Source organism: Rattus norvegicus, chromosome 15, assembly GCF_021556685.1.
Source record: "Rattus norvegicus strain SHRSP/BbbUtx chromosome 15, alternate assembly SHRSP_T2T, whole genome shotgun sequence".
Lineage (NCBI taxonomy): Eukaryota > Metazoa > Chordata > Mammalia > Rodentia > Muridae > Rattus > Rattus norvegicus.
In genome coordinates this window covers 13,652,343-13,672,802 of record NC_141548.1, presented here as the reverse complement: position 1 = coordinate 13,672,802, position 20,460 = coordinate 13,652,343, and the positions used below count along the sequence as shown (strand labels likewise).

The following is a 20,460-nucleotide window of genomic DNA, read 5'->3' as shown; positions in this document are numbered from 1 at the left end:
CCTCCCCCATGTTTCTGAGGAGACACAGTTGATTGGCTCAGTGCAGAAATTGCACCGCTGGGACTGGTCTGTTTTGAGGTATAGGCAGCACAGCATTGCCAGGGACTTCTCACAGTGTCCAAAAGACCCGGAGCATGCAGAGGCTGTCCCTGAAGCATCACTAAGAATGCCACCACAGCATGGCAACAGCATTGAGTTCAGGAGTTAATACTGATACTAAAGGAAAGAGAGCACTCTGGTTACCCTCAGAGCATGCAAAGTAGCCCATTCATTGTTTTAAGACTTGTTTCTGAAGGAAATCAATAATTTTTTGTCCTTTCTATTTAAATTCTGCCTCAGGGAAGGCAAATTGCTGATGAAGGGACATTTTGCATTGTGGACAGACTTCAGCTAGCACTGTAGGTTTGCAGTATCAGGGCAAGAAAGGATGGAGGTCCCACGGAGAGGGGCAGCCTGATAGTGTGACACACGATGCAAGACACAGCCCTGCCAAAAGCTGCAGCTGCCTCTGATCAAGCTTCTAGATGTGAAGTCAGCAAACCATAGTCCTCAAGCCAGTCTGGCCCGCTGTCTACTTTTGTAAATAAAACTTTATTCACATAGCCGCATGCTTTCATTTCTGTCTGACCTGTGGCTGTTTTATCATCACAGGCAAAGCTGAGTGAGTAGTAGAGTCAGAAACTATGTCCTCCAAGCTGGAGATAGTTACTGTCCGATGCCAGAGAACAGTTTTCCAGTTCTGGATGTGCTCTGGATCTTGCAGTAAATAGAGAATAAGGATACATAATAGGCAGCGCAGGGCCCGGCGTCCTATGTCCTATGTTCCTACTACTGCTACCTAGATAAACCAGGAGAAAGACTGATGGAGGAGACAGCTTTATAAAAATGGACGGAGACTCTGTACCTCACAGGAAGGTGGTTCCAATCTTCTCAAAGGGATGTGGCTCAGGGGCGATATGGGGCAATAAGTGCTTACAGTTCTTCGTCCTTCCATGCATGGTTCCTGGAGAGCCGAGGCTTGTTCTAACTTTTCTTAGAAAAGTATATGTGTGTTTTCAGGTCTGATCATTTAGTATTGGAGAGCTAACTTGTGTACTCTTTCTAGGGGAAGACAAGTTCTCCTGCTTTCAGCATGCCCTAGTTGCTGGTAGTTCCTTATCTAGGGCCAAGCCTCATCACCTTGCCCCTTTTCATGGCAGCACATCTATTGGTATTGTCCTTGTTCAGTTCATGTTTAGCCAGCCAAGATGGTTAGACTTCATGACACCTCTATGAGGTACAAAGTCACAGCAAAATCCCTGATCTCCTGCCTTTTACAATCTCTCCGCTCCCTCTCCTGTGTTCCCTGAGCCTGACATGCAGGATCTGCATATGTACCTATTAAGACTGAGCTCTATAACTACGAGTTTTGATTGGTCGTGGTTTTCTGTGATGGATCACAAACAGAAGTTTCCGTGATGTGGAGTGAGAACTATTATTTACCTGTGGGTATGCGGACAGAGGTTTAGAGTGTAGTTAGGGTGAAGCTGGTTTATTAAAGTGGCAATTGTAGGTTCTCCACTAAAATCCATAAGTTTTCTAGCTAAAGGTAGTCGGCCACGTTTCCAATATCAGGCACAGTTTCAGCCTTTTTCAGCAGAGCTTAAGTCCAATTAGAGAGCTGTTGGTTGCTACCGTGGAATGCATAACAGTACTGCGCCGTGAGGGTTATCTTACCATGCTGGTTGCTGATGCAGTTTCAAGGCATCATAGCCGAGTAGGATTGTTGCTTCTCTTCTTGGGAAGCTTGCATGGAGTCTTCTGGCACCACAGAAGCTAGTTCTCAAGGAGGAGGCATTCAGGTAAGATCCAGTTTGGATCCTCTGGGTGCTCTTTCTGAAATACATTGTATCTTTAGCCACAGGGTAGAGATACATTGTACCTTAAGCAACCTCTGGAGGTAGAGGGCAACTGAAGACAGTAGCAATAGCCTATAATGTTTTGGGAGTCTCTTGGACATCCCTGACCAAAAACCCAAAGGAAGGCTTTCATTTTTGTGCTGGGGTCTTTGTAAATGGTTTATAGTGCTTGGGTAAGCATTGGCAGCCCAGGTAGAGCATTTTCATCTATGATTCCTTGTGACTTCTCCATTCTTCTCTACTGTTATTTTACCCCCTTCCTCTTCCGCTGTATTATACTTATCTCCTTCCCTAATTAGAGCTCCACTGTTTTTCTGATTTCCTTCTTCAAGTCACTTGTATCCTGCTATTATTTCTCTCTCTATTGATCTTCCTCCCGACAATGATGGTTTTTTTTTTGTTTGCCTGGATTCTGCAGTCACTAGAGGTTTTTATCCTCATACCTGAAGGTTCTGAGTTGGGGGCCTCAAATGAGAGGGAACATGTGATGTTTGTTTTTCTGGGTCTAAAATAAACTCACTCAATATGATCTTTCTAGTTCCCCATGATTTTAACGACAATTTAATAAAACATACATAGTTTTTCAAGAATCCTGCTGAAATATTTTGAGTATAAAATATATCGTACAGAATTTGTTATCTAATTCCTAAAGGAAGGACATAGATAGGAAGGGAAATAGAAGAGAGATAAATGAGGCAGTATTGGCCATGTGCAAGCAGAGAGCTAGGCACACAGAGTTCAGTGTATTGTCTCCACTTTTATGAACATTTGAGGTTTGTTTGTGTACTTGTATGTGACGTGCATTTTTCTGTGGGTGCCCATGTGTATAGGAATGATAGAAATTGGGGGGGCTTACTTGACAGTTATAGAGGCTTTCTTCCCCAGGGAAGCAAACACTGGGTATGGATTATCCCTAACAATCAATGGCCACCAAAACCATCTTGGATCAGTAAAGAATAAATTTAATGGACAAAGGCGGAGTGAAGATTATTGTTTGCTTGTTGTTTTCAGTTTTACTGAGCTAAGGTTCTTTGAGAAGAGGGAGCCACAATTGAGAAAATGCCTCCATAACATTGACCTGTAGGCAAGCCCTTGGGGCATTTTCTTAATGAGTGATTTACGTGGGAGACCCTAGCCATTCTGGATAGGGCCACCCCTGGGCAGGTGATCCTGGGTACAGAAGAAAATGGGCTGAATAAGCCAAGAGGAGCAAGTCAGTAAGCAGCACTCCTCCCCGGTCTCTGTTTCAGTTCCTGACTCCAAGTTCCTGCCTTGAGTTCCTACCCTGACTTCCTTGGATAATAAACTATGATGTGAAAGCCTTGAGCTGAAACAAACCCTTTCCTCCCCACATGGCTTTTGATCCTGGTGTTTATCATAGCAATAGAAACCCTACCTAAGACAGCCAGTTTCAGAGAGGTGTTTGTTGTAAGATAGGTGAGAGCTAGAGACAGAGAACACCTGTACAGAGCAGGTCACCATCAAAAGACTTCACCTTGGCTGTTAGTTTAGCGACTTCTCATGATTTATGGAAGAAACTGGGTTGAGGCATGGAGGAGAGCTGGTCAGTCCAGCTGGCCTCCCCGTGAGACGTCTGTGTGCCAGGTGTGCATAGTTGGTTTGGTTACACAGTCAGGTCTAACTTCCAGGGGGCTGTGTAAAAGAAGAAAGATAACAAGAAGCTGAGCCAGGGGCAGGAGCCCCATCACTTCTGGCATGTCTATCTTCTGTCTAGCACAGAACAAAGGACAGTTCTAGCTTCTGGCTAAGGACAACAATTGAAGTCCTTATCCCCACATTGCCTGGCCAGCTAGTGTCTCCTCATTATTCTCCTCTCTGAAGAGGTGGCCGTAATTGCTGCTGGGGACCTAGGATGACTGATCTGGCTGCTTCAAGCTGAGTGAAGGGGCCTCACCCCTCCAATGGGCTTATCTAAGCGACCTCCACAATGCACGATTAGTTGCATCTGGATACGAGCAGGGTGAAATGAGGAAAGGGGTGTTTCCCTGGCACCCAGCTAAAGACAAGGGGAAGAGCAAAGGCCAGAGAAGTCCAGATGCACTGAGATTGGGGCTCTGTGAACAGCAGAGCGTTTCCTCCCCCTGAGAGTATGCACAGGTTTATAAAGAAGCCTCAGACAGAAAACTAAGACCACCGAAACACCCAGGTTCCCTCTTACTCTTTGCTGGCGGCTAGTCTTTAACTCAGAAGGTGATGGCATCAGAACACTCTTTTCTCAGCCTATCCCTGTCACTGAACCTGGAGGTGAAAGCAAGAATGAGGACACCTAGAATCTACCTATTGTGGTCTTTGCTCTGGGAATCACTTGTTGGCCTGTACAAGTAGGATATAAATTAGGGTTTCCAGCATTCTGTGCATCTCCCAGACTTGGCACTGGCTGTCACAAATCTATACGGGCCTCCAAGGTGCCGCTGTTTCCAAGTGCTTGTTAGCCTAGCAGCTATCTCTTTACCCAGGCATTCGGTCAGCCACTGTCCTATAGAACAGGTATACTATTCAGGTGCACTTTTAGCTTCCAACTATGTGGCACCGTAAGCCAGGGAAAGAAGGCAAATATTTAATATGATTTCTTCGGACCATGACCAATAGTTTTGAAAAAAAAGAATCACTCCCTGGCTTGCAGAAGTTAGGATGAATGGATACTGGTTCGTGGAGGAAAGGTTAAAGCTGTAGGCCTCAGACAGCTTTGTCTCCAGCTTAACTAAGCTCAGCTCACTTCCTTGGTAATCCCAGCCTGGGATATAGGGATTGTAGAAAGAAAGAAGGAAAGGGAGAAGTGCTTCTCCCAACCCCCAACTAATGTAAGGTCCTAAGAAAAGTGAAAGGGTGATGTTAAAAAACCAGAGAGAGAAATGGAGGAACTAACAGGTTGTAGATGGAGCAAGCGTGAAACGGGAGAGGAGCTCCATGTTACACAGCTCCTGTGCTCTCATTCCCTGATTACCAGACTGGGAACCAATATATTTCAGTGAAAACCAGTGGTGGCACGTCCCTGGGAACAACAGCGGCATTCTTGCCTCACGTGAGCATAACTCTGGACGTGTGTGAGGGCCCCGGACAATCAAAGGCAAGTAGTGAGCTTGTCCTATGAGCCTGAAAAATGAACTGCACAGGCAAGGGAAAGGTGTGTTTTAGGCAGGAGTTTTTATCATAGGCAGGAGCTGTAGAATAAGGAGGCAAGCAGAACAGCTCCCAAGGAAGAGACTGCCTCTCAGGGTTGCTGTGTCTGAGTTAATTAACCTTTTCTGGACTGAGGCATGGGGTGGATAGGGTGGTGGCTGGCATTGGTGTCTATGAAGAAATGATACAGGAGCCTCTGAGGAGAGTGAGTAATGCCATCTACTGGGAACAAGCATGAGTTCATCTAAGAGCTTAGTGTTACAGACCCTAGGCAGAAAAGGAGAAGAAAGACTTTGGTTTGTGGAAGAAAAAGGTGACAGTAGATATTGGTCATTTCTGATAACAAAGTGCTTATGAAAAGCTAGTAAACTAAAAGAAGCTGTAGATTAGAGAACATGGGACACTAGGCAATGTGTTACAGCTTCTAATATGGCATCCAGTCTCAGGGGACAAGGGAGTTACATGAAATTAGAGCAGAGGGGCAGAGAATGAAGATCTGAGCTGCATTCCCCCCTTACTTCTGGCATCGGGTCTCATTGATGTTGGGTTCTGTGTCTCCCAAAGTTCTCTCTGCTGGTTAGATCCCATGCCATTTGTGAAGTTGCTCTCCAGCAGAGAGCAAGGGTTTCTGATATGGAAAAGATGATGTTTGGGAAATTGACTGAATATTTGTTCTTAACTGATGAAGAACTTAAATGGCACAGTATCTGTCTCAAACTGGGAATGTCTTGGAGCCAGGTGGTGACAGTCACAGTCTATTCTCTCTAATATATTCCTTGACTTGTTAGTTCAAAAGTGTAGGCAGTCATTTGGACTTCTGAACTGATCGAGCTCTCTAGGGCAGAGGACAGGCCTTATGTGTCAGGCAAAGAGAGAAAGTACGGTAAAGCAAGCTGAGAGCTCACAATGCCATCGTGAGGATACTAAGCACTTACAGCTTCCTCTAGCCATACAGACTATGACTTCAAATACATTCCGTTTCCTCTGTGTCTCCACCTACTGGGCAGCAGTGATGTCGCCATCTGGCCCATCCAGAATTAGAGTCGCCTTCAGCTCCCTATGCCCACATCAAGATCAGTAGAAACAGTATCCTTTCCTCTTTGTCAGAATGTCAACCTCTTCGGACTTTTTATCTTTTTGTGTCCTCAAGTCTCAATCCAAGGGGGTTAGAAGGTATGTTTGACCTTAGGATGTTGTCCAGGCTCTGGTTCAGATTCTACATTTGCTCTGTGCTCCTTGGGCAAATGGCCTTTCCAGTTCCCTCATCCACAGATGAAGGCAATGAGTGGTAAGAGCCAAAATGAACTTGCCATGGTGTCTTAAGTACTCAGCCAGTGGCAGTGAGTTGAGCCGCAGTCGTTAAGCATCTCCCAGCTTTTGCACCACCTGGGTGAAGTTGTCCACCCTCCTCCTGACAACCCTCGCACTTTCCATGGTGCCGTCTTTGCATTGCCTGTGGCACACGCACTATTTATATGCTGTCCTACATATACCCAGTCAGACCCCATGTGATGTGGAAGGTCACCTCTGAATTCTGCAGCCCAGGGACAATTTAAGATTTTTTTGTGTTTGATCGTTTTGTTTCTTTTTCGTAACTTGATCGCACAGCTCTCAAGTGTGAACTCTATACATGACAGCCTCATATGAGCCACAGTGTCCAAAGGATGGGCGCTGTAAAGCACAGTAAGTGGTGTGAGGCAAGAGGATTAGTTGGTTACAAGAATATTTACACCTAGAATCTAGACTACAAAAAGGACCTCTGGACAGTTCTAGAATAAAAATAATCACATCTAGGTTCAAACACAAGGCCACTGGGTTTTGGAGGCAGCCTTTGTCCTTGGGCCATTTCCTAGGTCCTGGGGAATCTAAGGCCCACAAGCTAAAGGAATGTGTCAATGTGGCACAAGACACCAGTCTTAATCAACCTGCTCTTAAAGGCTGAATACCACTAAAAGAGCCACCTTCTTTTGCCATCTTAAAATGGCAGTCTTGAGGTCCCTCACTCACAAGTTAGATCCTTTTACTTGAGATTTTAGGTCTTTTACTGGCTGTGGAATCTTTAGGACTATAAGGTGCACTTAATAGTTAAAGTGAATAGAATTTCTGTAATGAGGGTAAACATTTCAGATATCCAGGTCAGCCCTTGCTGAAACAACGCCATCTGAAGACATTCTAACACCAAGAGGTTGTCCTCAGGATCACAGGAAATATTCCAAGGCATAGTGCGAGAGACTACTGTTAGTCAGGCTGGGAAAGAGGTGGCGTGCCCAGGGCCATCTCCACTCAGGGTCTGACGGTCTTGTCACATTACACATGAGTTGTCAGCTACCACTGAAGAACAGCAGATTTTCAAGAATGAAAAGGGACAGAACCACATTTTTTTCTAATAAAGTGTGTGTGTGTGTGTGTGTGGAAACTGGACAACACAAGCAATATGTGTTCACAGTATCTGATGTGCAGTGATGGATAGTTATGACTAGCTAGTTTAAAACGTATCAAGATAACGCAGAATATAGAGTGAAGTACACTTTCACCCCCGTGACCTCCACCACAGCCGCACACAGAGTCTCCCCAACTGTCCATCAGGCTCCCTCCTAGTCATATCATACCCCTGACATCCATCGCCATTCATTGGTTCTGATGGATTATAAAAGAATGCATAGGTGAAGCTTCCTGCTATGTCTCCTGTGTCAGACTCCATTTGTTCACTATTCATCCACGTCCTCGTTGTTGATCATTTGCTTCATCGCTTTGTAGAATGTGCTTTGTGAGCTCAGCATGGTGTATTTGTCTACGTACACAGTTGAGATTTTCCCAGCTTTTTAGTTACTGTAAAATAGTATGCTATGAACATTGTTATACACATATTTTGATAGAAGGAAGAGGAAGGGAGGCAGAGAAGATGGATGGATGTGGAAGGAGGAGGGTGCATGGGCAGACACATGTGCACGCGCGCGCACACACACACACACACACACACACATATGCCCACACATGCACGAACGCACATGCATGCATAAACACATAAGGGCACACACATATGCACACCATACGTGTTTTAGGTGACAGGTGGCACATGTTTAGTTATGGTTTTGCTGCCAGTCTTCTCAAGTGATTGGCAATGGACATGCCCAACTCATAAATAGAGTTTGTAAATCCAAATTAACTACTACTGCCCCGTTCAAATTGTGCTGTCTGCTTCTGGTTTATTAATACTTGATGTTTTAATAGTACATTAACTCAGGCACTAAAACTTGGCCAGTCCAAGCGTTGGGTGGAATTAAAGATATAAAGAGATGGAAAATATTTATAGCCTAAAATTCCATTAGGAAATTCTATTTAAAATTTCAGCTGTACAGAAGAGTATTAAACAGTTGGGACTTAATAAATTCTGTCACTGGGCGAATAGAGTGTTAGGAACTAATGTTTGGAGAACCAAGTTAATTAATAGTAATTTAGAAAAATGTATTAAGGAACTTGTTTGCTGTGGTCCAACAAGAAGGCGTCGTTAAAGCAGATGAGGAAAAAGGCACTTGGATTTGGACTAAGCATGTTGTTCTGTGGAATAACAGGGCTTCGTTCCTCTCACAGCTGATTAAAAATAACATCTTGCTGTCCCAGGCCCCGGCTGTTGTATTTACATTGCCTTTCTTTTGCCTTTACAAAGCATGCTTTTCTCACATGACTACGGGACTATCTGACCTGCCTTTACTGTAATTTTCTGCTTCCAATCTTTCAATCCTTTGGAAGCAGGATGGTGTTTCTCTGTCTACCACAGAACTCCAACTTTCCTGCACCGAGAAAGAAAGTTCCAGAAGTGAATGGGACACCTTGCCCAGAAACGGCCTGCCATCTGTCTTCCCTCTGTCTGCTGTCTGTCTGCCTCTGATACACGTTTGCATTTTCCTTTTTCAGTTATCACAGGGGTCTCCAGAACCTATCGAACCGAACTTTCTTACCTCAGATTACCACTTACTTCGCCATTCAAGCACTGCAAAAAACTGGTCCCCAAGTGACCCCACAGGTAAGAGGGAGCTGGCTTGCACAAAAAGCAAACAAACAGAAAGAACTGTTCTGCTCATATAGACATCTGCCCTAAAGCGTCACCTCTACCGCGCGTGTGCACACACACACACACACACACACACTGGAGTCTGTTTCCATTCATTCACCAAGGCAGGAGTTGGAGATACACTGAGTAGGATCTAGAGGCTCCTAGAGACCACGTCTCCATACGGGCTGCTCCCTCCATTGCTTCTTAACACCATAAACAAACAGCGGAGTCTCTGGGTGAGCTGTAGTTCCTTTACAGTTTTTTCTTGGTTGCCTGATGAAGTCAAATCCAGGAAGATAAAAGGCAGAAATGGAAGGCTTAAATATTCAAAATGGAAACAACTTGAGACACACCCAAAGAATCCACATCAGGCATCTGCCTTTTTTTTTCTTCTTTTCAGAAATAATTCCACATAAGGAAACTGGGTCTCATGAGCTCCAAGACACAGACTCCAGATACCTGGATTTCTCAGCTCAGCCATTCAGTAGATGATCTTGTCCCTCTGCAGTTCAGTTCCTCCAATAACATGGGAGTAAATATAAGAATACCACAATAAAATGATAAGCATGATAAACACTACTTCGAGGTTGTATATTCGATGTGAGGAGGTCCAGTGAACACAAAAAGAGCCATGCCTTTGGAGGGGTTCAGCGTGGCCACATTCTCCTTGAGATGCTTGAAGATGAGAAACAGAATCCTATTCTTCTGAGATTTCAGAGCTCCCCAGCAACTGCAGTAACACTGGACACAGGCTCTGGAAGAGAAGCTTCACAGTTAGATAAATATTTGATAACTTGCAGGGGTGTATTGTTGTTGCCTAAGAAATCATTTTTTTTTTTTTGCATGGTGTTAAACTTTGGATGCGTATTCTTGTCACAAATCGAATCCTGCTGGGTACAGTGTCATTTGAATAGAACCCCGAGAAATTCCCGAGCAAGATAACAGAATGTCTGAAGTCATTTGCTTTTAACAGCTGCTCCCAGACTGGGTCAGTTCGCCTGCTGGCCAAACTCATCCAAGTAACTGAGGTGCAGTGGACACTGATAGAACTCTTTCAGAAGCCCGAGTCTGGGTAAACTAACTCCTCCCAGGGCAGCTAGCCACCCTACTGTAGAACAGAAGCTTAGCCCCCGTCACAGGAGGCTCAGCAAATCCAGATGCCAGAACCTGCTGCTCTATGGGCAGCAGCTTTAAACAAGGCTTTAAAACGAGCCAGTACTTTGTCTTCATGCTTTCCCAACCTAATAACCCTTCTCTTGCCTGTCTCTAGGGGCTTCCTCAAAGGTCAGTGCAAGCTGGCTCAGGGGACACTGACAGTTGGTTTGGGCAGCCTCCCGGTGCATGCAGGTGCTGTGTGCCTGGAATCACCATTCACTTTAACACACATCCCATGTCCTCGTGTTGCTCCCATGTCTTTGTTTATTGCTGTGTAACAGCCTTGCCTGGAACAACCAAGCATGGAGGAGAAGCTAGGCCAAGACATTTTGGAATTTACTTATTATTAATAAAAATATTTTTATGTGTGTGCGCACATGCTTTGTGTGTGTGTGTGTGTGTGTGTGTGTGTGTGTGTGTGTGTGTGTGTTTAGGTCAGAGACAACATTTAGGAGTCCAGGAGGGATTCAGGTAATCAGGCTTATGACCTGCTCAGCCACCTCTCTGGCCATGGAATTTGCTTTTGAGATTTTATAGTTAAGAAGTTGACCATATTTGTTGTCGCTGAAATATTAATTGCCAGTAGGGTATAAGTAAGACGTTATGAAGCAAACGTTGATGTTCTATAACTGCTGTGTTTCAGGTCCATCCAGCGGCCTTGAAGTGGAAGAGGGAATCACATATGAGCAGATGCAGGTAGAGTTCCCTCAGCCTCTGTGCTTTTACTTGTATTGCTTGTAACCCCGTATTAACCGAACTGCCTGTCGGTTGCAGACTGTGATTGAAGAAGTCCTGGAGGAAAGTGGCTATTACAACTTTACAACTAACAGGTGAGATCCAGAGTTTACTTTCAAAGGTGAAAGGTGAATTGAGGTGCAGTTAACCATCAGATCTGCTTTCCCCACCCTTGATTCCTGAAAGCTGAATTTCAATAAATTATCTTTAAATGCCATTATATTTGCTTTGAGGGGGAATATGTGTTGGCCGGCTTCCATGGAAACTTCACTACTGTGTTCTACTGTGAAGTAAAAGGTTACCTTGTAGTAGTCATTGCCTGCTCATCAGATAATGAGCTTGGGACAATGGGAAAGCATTTCTGGGTTGGTTGATTTTGATTGGGTCATTCTAGAAGAGCTGGGAGCTCAGATATCCATTGTTATCCACAAAGCCAAGCAAAGCCTCCTCTGGTGACTTAAAGATAAACAGACTATCTGATAAGTTGAAATCCAGTTTGGAATTCCTGTGGTTTTTACTATTAGGCAAAGTGATAGCACAACACTTTGAATCCACTTGTTTATTTGAGAGGTAATGACAAGCATGATGATGCCAGTAAGATGTCACCATCAAGCGAGTTTCCATATTGTGTATCTCAGTCTTGGGCCATGACATCACTCTGAGAAGCATGGTCAACAGCGTGCCCTGAGTTCTCCCACCGAGTAGTGATCGCCCAGCTTTTTGGAAGTCCTTGTCGGTTACCTTCCTCAGGAAGCACCCATTCCTGCTGATTCTGGCCTTTCCTAAGGTCAGACCAAGAAGTGCATAAATACCAGAGAAGTTCAATGGAAAAGAAGTCAGGCCCTCCCATTTGGGGGATTGGCCAGGATGTGTGGAAGTACTATGCACGGAAGGGCATGCACGGGCCATGGTAGCAGCAGCTCACAGTTTGTTCCTCTGTGTTCCCAAAGAGCCATTAAGTTGAACCATCTACATCTAGCATGTGCCCCAGATGCTCAGGGCTGTTTTAGGATATACAGTCTTTTGGAGTATGCTCCCCCAAGCAGGCTTCTCTTGTGAGAGCACACTTCCTACTGCAACCAGGAGAGCCACTTGTGTTAGCTTTCTAAATTATCTGGAAGTGTTCCTTAAGGACAGGTAGTAGCCTGGAAAATGAGGACTCAAGATCGGCTTGCAAAGGTCATTACAGAGAAATTACATTCCTTTTGGAGCTCAATGCAGTCTCTCGCTTTTCTCTTCCTGCTGCCATTCCAGCGAGCCTTTCTTATGAATCACACATGAGGTTATTCAACCACTTGCTCTTTTGGCTTGATAACATATTTCTAAAATACAACCTTTGCAAATCTAGCACTGCTTCTGATTTGGGACTGTCGAGCCAAGATGAGTAATCTTAATCTTGCGAGGGTCCATGGTTCATAGACATCACATCCTTCCGGTGCCCTTCTCCCAGCATCCCTGTGAGGTATCTGCATTCTTACTTTTTTGCTTTGCTTCAGTGCCGGGCACACAAGCTTTCTGTGGGTGTGTACCTCTCTGTTCCTCACTTTCAGCATCTTATTATTTCAAGTGCCCTTGGTTTGAAGTTATGGGACAGAAGTTCTCAACTATTGTCACTGTGCGTGCATTTCAGCAGAGTCTTAGGAGCAAGGGAACCAAAAAGCTTCATATTTTTGTAGAAAAACTGAAGAGTGTATGAAATGAAAAATTAGGTGTGTGCATTTAGAGTCTTAATGAGTGACTGAACTGGTTTATTTAATTGTACCTCTCCAGTTTCATCTGTGAATAAATGTAAACCCTGCAATCTAAGCTAGAAACACAGCAGATTACAGCTTACTGATTCAGTGATTGGCCAGGTGATCTGTGAATAAGTGAGAGCCTTAAACTGTAAATATGGCGCTGAGATGCAGCTCAGTGGGAAAATGCTCGCCCTGCAAGTATGAGGACCCCCCCCCACACACACCCCATGCTAAAAATAACTACAACAGGGATGGGGACTGGAGAGATGGCTCAGTAATTAAGAACACTGTCTGCTCTTCTAAAACATTTGGGCTCAATTCCCAGCACGCACATGGTGGATCAGAACCGTAACTGCAGTTCAGGGGATTTAACGCCCTCTTCTGGCCCACCTGGGCAGCAGGCATTCAAGTGGTGTACAAACATACAGACAGGCAAAATACCTGTAGACATAAACTATTTCGTTTTACAAAATTTAGAGATAAACAAGTGTGGTCATATGTGCCCGTGATCCCAGCACGTATCCCTTAGGCTCACTGGACACTCAGCCTAATCTACTCAGTGAGCTTCAGGTCAGTGAGACCCTGATTAAAAAAAGAAGAGATATGGTGTCCTGGGGAACAACACCCAAGGTTGACATGTGATTTCCACACCCATATGAACACACACACACACACACACACACACACACACACACACACACACGAACGCACGGTGAGGGGAGAGAGGGAGTGAGGAAAGAAGAAAAGGGAAGGAGATGATAGAAAAGGGAGAGAGGGAAAGAGGAGGAAGGGAGAGAGAGAGAGGGAGGGAGAGTTAGTTTATGAATATACTAGAGTTTTTATATAACCCTATAAATGATGCTAAATTTGAGATCTTCTAAAAATGATTACATTTTTAATACTTTTGAGTGTGCTTGTGTGTGTGGGGGGGTGTCAGAGTTTTTTTTTATGAAAGTCACAGGACCACTTTCAAGAGACAGTTCTCTTCTTTCACCGTATGGGTCCCAGAGATTGAAGTCAAGGTTGTTGGGTTTGTTGGTAAGTGCCTTTCCCCTGTGAGCCAGCTTGCTGGCTCCTAAGATTATTTAACAATAATTTTGTCATGATATAGATATATAGAAGCAACATGTTTCTCTCTCTCTCTCTCTCTCTCTCTCTCTCTCTCTCTCTCAATGCACATCAAATCTGATGAACCTGTGATAGTTAAATAAATACAGATATTCGTGTAACATATGTTACTTTGGATGGCATTGATTATCCACTCTGAGGAATCACTGGTTTTCATTGTATTTAGAACTTAAGAAAAATTCTGTTATTAACAAGTTTTAGCAAAAGGTTAGAGCTTTCTAAGAGTTCCCATTTCATTAATTAGTTTTTATTAATTGTGTTTATTTATTGGGCCTATTTGTTTAAACCAGGGTTATTGAAATATGAGAGTTGGATGGAAATATTTGTGACTCTATGGCACTGTTTCTACTTGTAGATCTTCTAGGTGTCACTCTTATCCATGGGGGACCAAGAGCTACACAGCCAAAAGATGAGAATCCTGCATTGGAAAAAAATGGAATTTCCCAGTCAAGTTCAAGCTCCAGTTTTAGCCGTGATGTGACAGCAAGATGCCCAGGACTGGATGCTGCTAGGACAGCATAGGAAAGAGACACAGTGCCCCAAAAGTGCTCTTATAGTCCTCTGAGGGTGTGAGCCACCCAGAGTGCTGGGCTCTGTCCCCAGTGTACATTATGGGCTCAATAACAGGCTATCAGTGTACTTCTGGGAGAAAACACGGCAAAATGGCTGCCAGGGTTGGGGTGGAGCAACATCAGCACAGAGCGCAGAACTTCCCTCCAGGTCAACATGAAAACGATGTATATTCTTCAAAGGGACATTTTATATTCAGGATGGCTGAAACTATGCTTAAAAGTATGTAGTCTTCCATGCACACAGAATAGTTTTAGATAAAATAGTTATAAAATATTAGGTGCAAAATATTAGGTATTCCATTGGGTTCCCACTTTTTAATCTTAAAAGAAATTCAGAATATAGTAGTTTATAAATGAAATGATTGGTTCTCTCTGATCCACTTGGGTGCTAGAGGTTCTGGAACGTGACACAGTGTAGACAGTATTGGTAACCTTGCACACAAGTATGCATACGTGGATAGCAGCTAGACTAGTAGAGTCTATTGCTGTTCAATATGTATATACAGGGAAGGAGGGAGGCTTGCTAAGGCTAGTGTTTGCTGCTAATCAAGCTTGTGTCGTCTTTAGATCAGGTTAAAGAAGTCATAGACTGTGAAAGAGATGACAGTTCTTATTGTAGACCTACTAAATTACCTGTGTGTAAGACAAGCATTTACTGTTTGAGAATTACCCAAAAGTTATAAACCAAAATATAAATTCCTTCTTTATCCATGAGATAGCCCAAAAGGAAGTCAGAATGTCAATCTTAGAGGTGAGAATAGCATTCCACCTCTATGCAGAGTGGATTTACGAGGCCACTAAGCTCAAATTCTTCTTCTTCAACTGGCTTCTGATAACTCCAGTACAGGATCCACCCAACCTGTCCATGTCTCCATTTCAGAACAACTCATTGCACATAATTAGCAAGTTGGAAGCTATAATTACATGTTTATCTTGCCATCGGTTTTCGGGGTCTTTTAATTACATTGCTGCATTTCAGCATGATGGAATAGTGCAATATATTGGCTGTCATTAGAACACAGTAGGTCCTTCCTGAATAGTATGTAAATCACATAATGTGCAGTCATATTATTTCTTAGAATTAGTGTGGTTAACATTTACATAACACCTCCACTCTCCTTGATCATACACATACTAACTGATACCTGTGAGGGTTACTGATGATTTTTTTGTCTTTAAGCCAAGATAACAACGAAAATACCTGTAGGTTTAATTATTAAATATAGTGATGAATTGTACATTTTCAGCTTTTAAAAGAATTCCATCCATAGATGGATCTCACATATGGAATTCAAATATTATTATTGATTCACTGAAACAATGCTTTATTTCTGTCTGCACAGTCTTCTTTTTTTTTTTTTTTTTTTTTTTTTAGCTCATCTGATGCATGGCAAGAGGCAGAGCCCTAGAGGGACAGACATAGGCTTGAGTCATGACAGAATCCCCACATAGAGGCACTAAGCTGTGGGGTGAATGCTTAGAGAGGCAAATTGTTTCTCAAATGACAGTGCACATAAATATACAATAATGGCATCCGTTGCCTTGATAAAGAAAAAAAATTGAGGTATTTTTTTAAAATGAGTATAGTCTACTGAGGAAAAGGTGAAAGAGATACCTTTCTTTGTACCTCTTTTAGACCATAGGAGTGGTATTTATTACAGAACAATTAGGAAAATTGTAAAATTAGCAAAATAAGCCAACACATACCCCTGTAACAGCTGCTCAGGCCTAGCTGCACAGTAACTGGCTGTTCTCTGAAGGGAAAGTACGTGTGTGCTCCCCTTGCGTTCTCACCCCCGTACTCCCACTCCAGTCTCTGCAGTCAAAGATGGCTTATCCTCCATGTAAGCACTGTCTGAGGAAGTCCTGTAATACAGCCCTTCTCCTGCAACCGGAGTTAGCCTTTTCAGCGCTCTCACTCTGTGACCTTCAGACAGGAACAAGAGCAGCCATTTTGTCTTGATCAATGTCTTTACTGCAAAGAAGTTGCTACTTGAGACTACGTGCCTCATGATCTCTTCTTGATTGCATTTATATTTTCTTTCTGTTTTGTATAATTTTTAATGACTTGTTTTACAATGAAACCCTGTGAATTGTTGAATCCATCTCATTCCAAGTGACTGATTATCCTATGGGGTAGAATTTGAATTAATCTCTTCAGATAACTTTTGATGCCCAAATGCTTCAGCTAATTATGTTTTGACCCAGCAGCTCTCTCTGTTAATCTGTACTTGAAACTTCAATTCATTCCTTAAAAGCAAAACACTCCATTCTCAGGGAACTGAATGCAGCAAAGATTTTTTGGGGGGGGGGAGGCAGGGCATGTGACAAATGTACAGTCTTTAAGGAAATAAGGAATGACAAGAATTGTTAGAGCTATTGCAGAAGAGATGTGCTGTTGGCTTTCATGTGGGCATCTGTGTGGTACTCTAATGTAGAACACCAATGGGCTGCAGACCCACAAGACCATGGGTTCTGTCCTCAGCAAGACATGCGTGCGCGTGCGTATGCATGCGCCCCCCCCACATTGGGGGACACTGTTATCAAGTTTATACAAATAAAGGTCTTCCTACATAAGTGCCACCTGAGACTCATTAAATGTAATGAATTTTAATGCTCAGGGACAAATAAGGAACTGGATGATGATATCTAGTTCCACTGATATCACCACCAAGTCACCACTTATGTTTGAGATTTATAAAGGCAATAATATCAGCTAGTGCATTCTATCAGTATTAATAAGCATAGAACACACATACATGCCCTTTTGAATCCCTCTCTCTCTCTGGAATTACCTAAGCAAACATGCTGTGTTCCTTTAGAAATGCCCACATCTTCTCTCTGTGTGCAAAGATAGAAAGAGTTGATTTGAAGCAGCTTTTACTGTTCACTTCCTACTTTTTGAAAATGTTGGTTTCCATGAGTACCAAAATCACCTGCCAGGCAGTGCAAGGCCACCCGACAGCTGTCCAGCAGCTACTCAGCGTTCTAAGCATGCAGCAGTAGATGGAAACTGAAGGCTATTACATCCTGACCTTAACCCTGTATGAGATTCTGTCTGAATATTAGATTCTTTGTGTTCAGGGCCTGGATGTGATCCATATATGTTTGTTACCTTTTGGATTGTGTTAATGTCCTTTGGTGTAAGATGACAACTTTGAATACGTTGGTTTTATGGTTACGATGTTCTGCTAGCACACGCCACTGACTGTTGGATGCCGTGAACCCACACGGATGCTAAGACACGTGTCTCAAGGAAGCAACTTCCCGAAGAGACTTCCGTTATGTGCATGTAGTAAATGTGACTGTTATAACTTCACTGCTGATGTTATTTTGACATTTTTAAGAGGGACAGGGAAGATTTTGCATTTCTGATTAGGTGACAGATGGATATTTGTAGCTTATGCATCCTCTGGGCAATAGTCATTTGCAAAAGTGAGGATGGTCTACCCTGAAGTCCCAGTAGCCTCTTCATGTGGGAAGTCTACTGGATTTCACATCTGTGCAGCATTTGGCTGATCATACTGAAATGCTTAAGTTCGGATCATATTATAAAAATGATTTCACCTTAACTGAAAGTGGGATATTATGTTCCTGAAAGCAAGATGCTGCTCCCCTTTCTTTCATTATATTCTGTGATGCCAGCTTCCCCTCTGTGTCTGTTGTGGTCATAAATAAGAAAAACACATGAACAATGGGGCTGCTACATGAGCTATTCCAGGTAGCTCATCTGTTTTCCCTGCACGAGGTGTTTAATCATTATGGAAAATAAAGTCTCGATGCCATGTTGATGACTAGCAGGCAAGATGGCTGCTTGGAATTGACATGGAATGGTCACTAGGGAACACTTAGATAAGTATTGGAAAATACGGCAGGAACAAACTGTCCCCCAAAACAAAGAGAGTCTATACCAGGAACAATAATCTGAGGAAGGCAGTGCTTAAGGGCTCACTGCTTGGCCATTCACTGAGGGCCTCTTACTGAATGTGTTATTCCACCATTCAGCTCCATATGCTGAGTGCCATTGGAGCCAAGGTTCTAAGAGAGAATTTAAGAGGTGGAAGTGCTCTTAAGTTTTAGCTAAATCCCTGACATTCCCTGTCCTGTTTGCCTCACACTTCAGTGTATCGAGCAGGAATAGTACTCTTTAGGGAGCTTCATGTTATGACAGAACATAGTGTTTGTGGGGACCCAGAAGTTCTGCCTTGTAAAGCTGACAGATTTCCCAAGGAAGTTAGTCAATTCCCAAACACAATCTTGCTTTCAGTAGTTGGAGAGCACAAAGTTCCCAGGGCAGGGCAGGTATCACCCAGAGGTGCCTCACTGGGGAGCAGTTGATCAGAAGCGCAAGTGATCCCTGCCGTTGGGTCTCCTGGAACTAGTAGCTGGGCACAGTCACAGCAAGCTGGCCTGTCAGACATTAGCAGGGCTCCATTGTGGTCTCATGACCTGTGAGGTCCCTGTGAGGCGGAGAGGCATTGAGCTCCATGTAGAGCTGCTACTGTGGGCCTTGGTGCCAGGGACTGAGCTCCGAGAGCATGGCACAAACTGTTCAAATACTCTGTTGCTCAACCAGAAACAGGCCCCAAAGCAGCAGTTTTATCTGCCTGTAAGTCAACATGGCTGCATCCTAGGGGCCTTGTTTTCTTCCCCATCTTCCAACCCAGGCTCATTTTGTATGATAATAAAATTTTTACAAAGCAATTTGTGAAGAATTTGAATGGGTAAATGTGGGGATGTGCGAACACGGTTGCTCCGTGTGACTGAGCAAGGGATGCTAAAGTTATTTTCATGATTTGTCAGTAGCCTGCATGGTGACTAGCTATGGAAAGACCCCATTATCTTCTTCTTCCAAACTGGGAAACAGAAATCATATAGAAGAAAAATCATTTCAGTATTTTGCTTGCGGACATTTAGTAGGCACGATCTGAATTGAAAGGCTTCTTGGCTTCTATGGTTTCCAGTGGTGACTAGGGGAGATCAAAAAGATCAGTGCTGTCCTCTGAGAGGAAGTGGAGCCTCAATTTTTTTCTCCTGCTGCACAGATTTGTTTTCTAGATGTGCCCACAACAGACAAAAATCCTCCCAGTGTGTCTTCTTAGTTTTGAGGTAGGGTCGTGTTTTGTCCTAGCACCTCTCATTCAGGTCACCCACATTTTGCAAGCCCTCAATGCCCCCATCTTTACCCACAGAAGAGACTATGACTCTCCCAAAGGGGGCCTGCATTTTAGAGGGACACCAGTGATACAATGGCAGAAAGTGTGTCCATCGGCTGCTCCGGAAAGCTCTCTATGAACACAGTGAGTCTCTAAGGCAGATACATAGTTACAGGCTGAAAAAAGGAAATAGATGCCTCTATAGAGGATTCACCTGAAAGTTGAAAGCATGTTATTTTTTTCTGCTATTGTGTAAATGTGCTTTGTAAAATGCTAAAGAAAATAAAAATGTATTTTCAAATTATTGGGGAATAATTTGTCTTTTGTCAAGAGTAAGTGGTCACTTCTTAACTTTTTCATTCTTTCCTTTTGTGTTTTTAAGTTCCCTCCTCCACCTCCTTCTCTCCCATCTCCCTTTCCCCCTTTCCATTTCCCTCTTGCCCCTTTTTTCTGTGACCATTTTACCAGCTGGATCCAGCTGGCCTGGATCTTGCAGTGTATTTCAAACTCCTACACCAGCCTTCCCATTGATGATGTTACAGATGTGCGTCATCATATAATTCTACCTAAACTTCCACATAGATCTATAAACTCTGTGTCCCTGGGCTATAATTGGCGGGTTCTTGCAATAAATTCCCATTGATACAAATGCATAAGGGCTGGCAGGTGAGCCAGTCACCAACCTAGACCCCAGAGAACGCTTGGTGGAGAGAAAGAAGGAACCACATTTCTCACATCCCTTCTCCTCTGGGTGTCCCCAGAATTATCTATCCAACAGCTGGATGTGGTTTTATGACAACAGTAAGAACTAAAGGGAGAATGCATGACTTCTTTGTCAAGTTCCAGAGTGTGTCAGGTTCTCTCTATTCACCCTGGACCAAGCAG

General features: G+C 43.6%; 1 protein-coding gene across 3 annotated transcripts in view; it reads left to right on the top strand.

Moving 5' to 3' along the window:
- Nek10 (NIMA-related kinase 10) overlaps positions 1 to 19,879 on the top strand; it is a 213,123-nt gene extending 193,244 nt beyond the window's left edge. For 2 of the 3 annotated variants that reach the window (XM_087585528.1, NM_001433013.1), the window contains 4 exon segments: positions 8,955 to 9,063; positions 10,892 to 10,944; positions 11,023 to 11,078; positions 14,203 to 19,879. In XM_087585528.1, the coding sequence (XP_087441654.1) occupies positions 8,955 to 9,063; positions 10,892 to 10,944; positions 11,023 to 11,078; positions 14,203 to 14,260 (276 nt within the window). In that variant the 3' untranslated portion in view covers positions 14,261 to 19,879. 3 annotated transcript variants of the gene reach the window in all.
- The last annotated feature ends 581 nt before the right edge of the window (positions 19,880 to 20,460 follow it).